The 8,113-nt window shown below is 44.3% G+C and overlaps 1 protein-coding gene across 1 annotated transcript in view; it reads left to right on the top strand.

Annotated features, from left to right (window-relative positions):
• The first annotated feature begins 289 nt into the window (after window positions 1–289).
• CATSPERD (cation channel sperm associated auxiliary subunit delta) overlaps window positions 290–8,113 on the top strand; it is a 42,081-nt gene continuing 34,257 nt past the window's right edge. The window contains exons 1-4 of the mRNA XM_045831359.1: window positions 290–363; window positions 2,197–2,251; window positions 3,630–3,706; window positions 7,428–7,500. Of these exons, the coding sequence (XP_045687315.1) occupies window positions 290–363; window positions 2,197–2,251; window positions 3,630–3,706; window positions 7,428–7,500 (279 nt within the window). The remainder of the gene's footprint in view (window positions 364–2,196; window positions 2,252–3,629; window positions 3,707–7,427; window positions 7,501–8,113) is intronic.

Here is an 8,113-nt window from a genome sequence, read left to right as displayed (position 1 = left end):
CCGGGCAGCCGGTTGTCTGCTCCTGCGCAGCCCCTACGAAATAGATGAGACGAGGAGCGCATGCTCAGATTTCAGGGAAAGCGTGCGCGTGTGTCTGCAAACGCACGTTGTGTCGCTGAGAGGGGGCGTGTTCAAGTGGGTAGATTCGGGATTCGCGGGAGATGCTGTGCGCGTGCTCAGGCTCCGCAGCCCGCACTCTGAAGCTCAAGGCTCTAGTATGCGCATGCCCAGACTGCGAAGTTCTCCGTGGCGGTTGAGTAGGAGTGGTGGCAGCGACGCTTCCAAGCAGATGCTGGTGTTGATTCTAGTGGCGGCTGCGATGTTGTGGCTCTTCCCGTTGGCCACAGCTCAGCCCCTGTGCCGGTGGGGCCTCCTCACGGGCTTGGGGTGCTGCCGGGGGTCGGGGAGAGGGGCGCTGGTTCATATGAGTGGAGGCGAAGATGGAATCCAGGAAAGATGCTCCTCGTTCCTCAGCCTCTTTGAGACTTTCTAGCTTACTCTTCTAGGATTCAAACTTGATACCCCCCTTTTTCTCACCTCAACCAACCTCTCTAGTCTCATTGCCACTTCAAAATTTGGCACCATTCCGAACCCTTCAAATTACTTCCACTGCCACCCCCACCGCCCACCTCAGGCTGTGCTTTCCTGCCCAGCCCCTACTCTGGCAGCCAGAGGAATTATTGATAAACGAATTTGATCTCGGCATTCCCCTTCTCCAGTTCTCTGTGGCACCCAGAATAAAACCCAGGTTCCTTGAGCAGCCTGCGTTTTCTCCCATGATCTAGCTCAGGTTTTCTAACAGCACGGTGCTGATATTTGGGGCCTGATCATTCTCTGGGGTGTGGCCATCCTTTGCCCTTGTTTGATGTAGAGCAGCATCCCTGGTCTCCACCCACTAGATGCCAGTAGTACCTATTTCTCCAGGTTTGATCATCAATCAGCAATGTCTCTAGGTATTGCTAAGTGTCTGCTGGGGATTTGACAACCACCAATCTGGCCCCTGCCCACCCCTGAGTCACTGTTCCAGTCACCTTATCCCTTGAACACATCAAACTGGACCTAGTTTGGGGGATGGGAGAGACTTAGCGCGTGCTATTCCCTCTGATGGTACATGTTGCTTCCAAGTCTCTCCATGGCGTATTCCTCATTAATCAGATCCTAACTTCAGTAGCATGTTTCCTTATGAAAGCCCCCCTCTTTGTGGCTGCTTTTTAGTATCAATCACTAACTTATGTTATTCTTTCCTTTTGACAAATGTTTTCTTACCTGTTGCTGCCAGCAGAAATACTAGCCTCACAACAGTGTAGAGTGTTTCTTACTCACTCAATATCAAGAACATTATTAGATTTCAATCAATATTATATTAGTGAAGGCTATGCAAGGCGCCATAGGAGGTAGACAGATGCTAAAATTCTGTTGCTGTCCTCAGGGAGCTCTTGCCGAGAGTGAGCTGTCACTCCCATTTGGCCCCATTTGCTGATGAAATGGTAAATGTATGCTTTGGTGCATGGCCTCATTTAATCTTTACGACAAAGTTCACGGAGTAGTGATTCCTTAGCCTTATTTTATGGATGTGAAAATAGACTCAGCAAATTAAAGACACTTGCCTAAAGACACATACCTAGTAAGCAGGGAGTAGGATTTTCCAATAAGAATTACTAGTGGGATTTGTCTCAAAATCTGAAAATGTTTATATCTAATTCTCTCCCAAAGTGTGGTCCTCGATCAGCAGAAACAGCGTAGACTGGGAATTTGCTACAATTGCATTTCCCTGGATCTACTGGTGGGGCCTGGCCATCTACCGTTATCTAACCCTCCAGGTGTTTCTGGCGCATGTCCAAGATTGAGAAACTGTGATGTAAACTACATTCTCCCAGCCACCAACATTCCCCCTTCCAAAAAAAAAGAAAGAAAGAAAAAGAAAGAAAACCTTGAAATAGGAATTCCTAATTTTCCTAATCTGGTGTCTACAAATGAGCCTTTATGAGCTCTTGAAAATATCTCCATTTGTGCCTATCCATAAATTTGTTGGTGCAAGAGGAGGACCCCAATTTCATTAGACTTTCCAGGGGATCCCATAACCTGAAAAGCATTAAGAACAGGTACTTAAAAGTTAACCCAGAGGTAAACTGGAAGGAGTCATGCTGAGTATTCAAGAAACATTAACAGATGGTCTCTCTTGTCACTTACCTTTAGTATTCACACGGTGAGGACGGGAAAGACACTTCATGTTGGACAGCAAACTCGAGGGGTATGTGGCTCCATATTTAACGTTCATTCTTCACTTTTATCTAATTACCAGATCAGAATATTTCTCAAAGGCCCTGGTTGGGTAAGTTCAGTTGGTTAAGGCATTTTCCCAATATGCCAAGGTTGTGGGTTTGATCCCTGGTTAGAGCACATACAAGAATCAACCAGTGAATGCATCAATAAGTGGAACAACAAATCAGTGTTTATCTCTCTTTAAAACCAAAAAAAATTTTTAAAGAATATTCCCCAGTATTATTGCGGTGCCAGTGTTGTGTCAGGCATAGAACAGTATCTACTCCTTACCACTGCCCTTTGAGATAAGGGATTTATCACTAAAATAGTACAGAGAGATCAAGGAACTTGGACTAAGCCAGGAGACAGAAGTAGGGTTAGAACTCAGATCACTGGTGTTCTTCTATTCCATAGGAGATTTTAAATCCACAGTGACATGGGAAGTAAACTGCTACTTTTTTTACATGACACAGTGCAATAAGAAACTTCCTTTCTCCCCGTGTGTCCCTAAAATGAATGGAGAAATGGGGCTGGTGAACCCCCAACACAATACACAAATGATGTGTTCTAGAATTGTACACCTGAAACCTAAATACTTTTATTAACCAGCTACCCAAAATAGTCAATGAAAAAAAGAAAAGAGAATGCATAAGAAAAAAAATAAGTTGCCTGTTGACATGGCATCGTTTCAGTAAAGCTTTCTACATAGTCTCAGAGTGGCTGGTTTCTAGCCTGTTAGCTTTACAAGTCTTTGTCCTTCCACCTCTCTTTCTAATAACTAACAATCTGTAAATAAACAATAACATATGTGGAATAAGATGTGATAGGAATTAGCCTGTGAATCATTTTTCACTCTTTATTTCAAAATGATAGATTCACAGCATGTTGCATAAATAGTATGGAGATGTCCCAGTTACCTTTCACCCAGTGGTGACATCTGACATAACCAGTGTGCAATATCAAAACAGGACAGTGATGTTGATACAGTCTACTTGCTTAGTTCAGATTTCACCTTTACATTTTCTTTTTTTTATTGTTTTAAATTTCTTTTAGGGGGGTAAATGCAGACAACTGTAACTGAACAACAATAAAATAATTTTAAAAAATTATTTTAGAGAGATGAGAAGGGAGAGAGAAAGGGAGAAAAACACTGATGTGTGAGAGAGACATCAATCAGTTGCCCACCACCCAGCCATGTGCCCTGGCCAGGAATCAAACCGGTGACCTTTTGGTTTGTAGGCCGGTGCTCAGTCCACAAGCAACACCAGCCAGGGCTCACCTTTACATTTTCAATGTTGCACTTTAGGACATTGTTTTCATTGGGTATTTATTATTATTGATATTAAATTTTGTGACTATCTCTCTAGGACCTCCTATATTTTTCATCTATGAAAACACTCTTGATAAAACATCCTTGCAAAAAAAGAACAGCCCTGTATCTAGGGTAAGTAACCATTTTATGAATTGTTACCTTCCTTTTTATTAAAATGTTAGATTTGCTCTCATGGATTCATCCAACAAACATTAAGGAAGATAGGGCTGTCCTGTGTTGCTAGTTGCTGGCCTGCAGGGGTGGGGGTCAGAGGAGGAGAGATGACGAGCCCAGAAAGCACTTATTACAATATACAGCAGTACCACCTGTCAAAGGTGCTAGAGATGAGCACTCACGGGATGCTGAAGGAGAGAATGCCTAGGAAGTTTCCACTGGGGAATCGATGCCCAAACTGGGTTTTGAAGGATGAATAGGAGTTCACTGTGGGGCGGGGGAGGACCCAAATATGAATAGGCTTGGAATAGAACATTCAAAGGGATGGACACTCTGCCCAGAATGCACTTGGAATTGTCAGGATGCAAGATTAGAAAACCAGATATGTAAACTATACCAGAATGTTCTCCCCTCATCCTAAAGGCAGTGGAAGATATGAGGCCACATAATTTGTGTTTAGGAGGATTTCCAAAAAGCTCAGGCCAACAAAACAAAACAACATACCAGGAAAAAGCCTAAGTAGAAGGAAAGCCACGTAGAGGGGAAGGCAGACTTGGCAGGACTTGTCCACTCACAGGGTGTGTGGATCAGAGATGAGCAGGTGGTTTAAAACAGCCCCCCAACAAGTCTCTGGCTGGGTGGCTCAGTTGGTTGGAGCATCATCCTGTACACCTAAAAGGTTACGAGTTCAATTCCCAGCCAGGGCACATACTTGGGTTGTGGGTTCGATCTCTGGTCAGGACACATACAGGAGGCAACTGATCAATATTTCTTTTTCACATCAATGGCCCTTAAGTTTCTTTCTGGTGGAAAGATTAGGGAGAGGGGTGGTGGCCCAGGATGTCATGCTGATAAGGCCAGAGATGGGAACAGAAGGTCAAGTACACATGAGTGGTGGTTCCGGCAGCAGAAATAGGTGCAGCCACCCAAGCAGCATGTGTTTAGTAGTCAGAGGCTCTGGGGAACTGACATTATGGAGCAGGTGGGAGAGAAAGAGACATTGGAAAGCAAGAACCTAAGAAGCCAAGGGGGCAGGGGTCAAGGAGGAGGGCCGTCACAGAGAAGCCAGGGCACAGGGGCAGATAAGAAGCCCCTGAAGGCAGCTGGGCTGACAGAAAGAGGAGACGTGGAGGTCCGAAGCTTATGTTACTGTCTCCAGAAGCCGAGGCAACAGAAGCCAAGAGAGGTCTCTATAGAGAACTCAGCAGCAGCAAGGAGCACAGGGCTTGGAGGAGGTTCCTGCTGGTAAGAAGGGCCTGGAGTGAGGGGTGACCACACCGACAGGTCTTCCAGGAGGGGTTGGGGAGCAAGGGGCAAGGCTGGCCCTGGGCAGGTGAGGACTCAGCTGCTCCTTCCACAGCAAAAGAATCTCAAATGCTAAGGCGTAAGTTCTGTCATCCCTGGAGAACTGAGCTGCTGTGGAGCCACCACTAGTCACATGGGACTATTTGTGTTTACATTTCCCATCAGCTGATGAATGGATGAGCAGAACGTGGTTCATCCATACCAGGGGATATTACTTATCCTTAAAAAGGAAGGAAATTCTGACTCTTGCTACAACATGGATGAGCCTTGAGGACATTGTTGAGTGTAAGAAGCCAGACACAGAAGGACAAACACTGTGGGATACTACTCCCTGGAGGTCCCCAGAGGAGTCAGATTCGCAGACAGGAAGCAGATGGTGGGGGCCGGGGTCTGGGGGAGGGGACAGGAGTCAGTGTCCAAGGAGGACAGAGTGTCCGTGTGGGATGGTGAGAAACTTTGGAGACGGATGGTGGGGACGGCCGCACTACAGTGTGAGTAGAGTTAATGTCACTGAGCTGTGCACTGAGAAATAGTTAAAATGGTAAAATTTATATTACGTATATTCTACCACCATCAAAATAAGTTGTGAAATATAAATTTTATGTTGTGTGTATTTTACTACCCCTTTAAAAATGAAACAGAATTTGATTAACTAAAGTTAAATACTGTACGGTGAAAAGTCCACATAGTCAAACTAACCACTTTCACCAGCTCGGTGTGTCTAGTGCTGCCGTGTTGGACAGCCCGGGAGCAGGACAGCCCAGGAGAGGGACAGCCCGGGAGCGGGACAGCCCGGGAGCGGGACAGCCTGGGAGCGGGACAGCTCAGGAGCAGGGCATTTCTGTCAGATCCAGGCCGCCATTGAGTTTTCTGTGGGCTGGAGAGCTGAAAATGTTCTCTACATCTTTATATTCTTGAAAAAATCAAAACGATAATATTTCACTGAGCAATAAAAAATGAAATCTTACCATTTGCGACAACATGGGTGAACCTAGAGGGTATTATGCTAAGCAACTTAAGTCAGACAGAGAAAGACAAGTGCCATGTGATTTCACTTGTTTGTGGGATCTAAAAATAACTATACAAATGAGCAGTTGAAATAAAGCAGAAGCAGACTAACAGAAAGAGACCAAAAGAATGGTGCCAGCTGGGACAGAGGAGGGGATGGGTGGAAAAGGTGAAGGGTAGTAAGAGGTACAGACTTCCAGTTATGAAGCTGATAAGCCGTGGGGAGGTAGCGCACAGCACAGGGAACACAGCCAACGATGTCATAATAACTTTGCACAGCGACAGATTGTAATAGATTTGTTGTGATGGTCCCGTCATAAGGCATATAAATACTGAATCACTGTGTTGTACACCTGAAACTAATACAATATGTATACCAACTCTACTTTAATAAAAAATTTAAAATAATAAAAAGAACAAATTTGTGACACATGAAAATGACATAAAATTCAAAATTTCAGTGTACATAAATAAAGTTTTATTGGCACACAACCACAGCTTTTCATTTATGTATTGTCCATAGCAGAGCTAAGTGGTCGAGAGAGAGGCCATTCAGCTCCTAAAACATTTTCTGTCTCACCCTTTAAAGAAAAAGTTTGCCAGACCTCCAGCTTAGAACACAACCTGTTCAAATGGGATTCCGATGCCCAGAACACAATGGAGTCGGCGAGGGTCTGACCCCAACAGCTTCCTAAAATGAGAAATTCTAATGTTTAACAAAATTATGAGATACCACTTTTCGCCTATCATATTGGTGAGGATGAGGGCCAATGAACATGAGTTTAAGTGGGTCCTCCTTCTGTAGATGGACAGTTTGGCAGAACCTGTCAAAATGTTCAACTCATATTCTCAGATACAATGATCCCATTTCTAGGAAGTTAACCTACAATTTTAACTTCTTTATGTTCCTAGTGCAAAGCCTTCCCGAGACCTTTGTCCCAGCTGGTCCCTCTGCCTGGAGTGTCCTTTCCTATGACAATCAAGGAGAACAGCATCCCAGGCAGCAGTGACAGCTTGTGACAAGGCCCTGAGGCAAGACCTTGATTGACCATTGGAGAAACAGCTAAAGCACACTGATCAAGGTGGGGGGAGTGAAGGGACTGTCAGCCACAACACAGTGCACTTTTCAAATGATGTCATTTCAGGAAGTCAAATACCCATAGAAATTTACTCCTGCAAAAATAGATAGCTATGGATAGATTAGATAGATAGATAGATAGATAGAGTGAACCTAAATGGTTCCTTGCTAAAAAAAAAGAAAAAGGAATTTTGTTTGGATGGAACATTTTTAGGGTGCCTGCCATTGTTTTTTTTTTTCTTTTCTCATGTGAAATTCTCCTAATTTAACTCTTATTGTTTATTTCAGACGACAACTTTTTTTCACAAGAAATAACTTTGAGAGTAGTCTCCTTCCATTCTCCATCCCTACGTGGATGCAGGTAGTTATTATACAGGACAACCTGAGGGATGCTTGAAATACATACTACTCAGGGTAAAGGTATAGTTTGGAAATATCACATTAGTCTGTTTTTGTTAGTTTGGGGTTTATTTTACAAAATATGTCTCTTAAAGACAATTTCTAAGCAAAAAGGAGGGTTGATTCTATTCTGCCCTCTCTACCAAAATAGTACCTTTTCTTCCTGAAAAGGGAAGCAGAATGGTTGCCAGTCCTCCCCACAACTGGCTGCGTGTTGGGGACAGATAGATGACATGCACGAATTTCAGGGCCTCCCCACATTGTCTAAACCAAAACAGAAAAACCTTTACCGTCTCGGTAACTATCTTGAAAAATTCTACCGTTAGCACCTGTGCTAAAGAGGGAGGTTTTGCCCTCTGTTAAGACTCCCATGTTTCTCTTAGAAGCAACAGTGATGCTTGTCATTTATGTACCTCCTCCATGACCTATTGTGGGACTTTATCCTCAGAGGAGGCTTTGACGAGGGAGGAGGTGGAGTGAATTTAGGTGTCTGTGGGCTCCGAACACCAGTTGCAACCTCCCAGTTTGGGTTCCAGCTGACCACAGGGTACGGGGTCCCCAATACCAAGGAACCG

Source organism: Phyllostomus hastatus, unplaced genomic scaffold, assembly GCF_019186645.2.
Source record: "Phyllostomus hastatus isolate PE091 unplaced genomic scaffold, TTU_PhHast_1.1 phas_contig_159, whole genome shotgun sequence".
Lineage (NCBI taxonomy): Eukaryota > Metazoa > Chordata > Mammalia > Chiroptera > Phyllostomidae > Phyllostomus > Phyllostomus hastatus.
The sequence above is the reverse complement of the archived record's forward strand: the minus strand, read 5'-3'. Positions and strand labels throughout refer to the sequence as shown.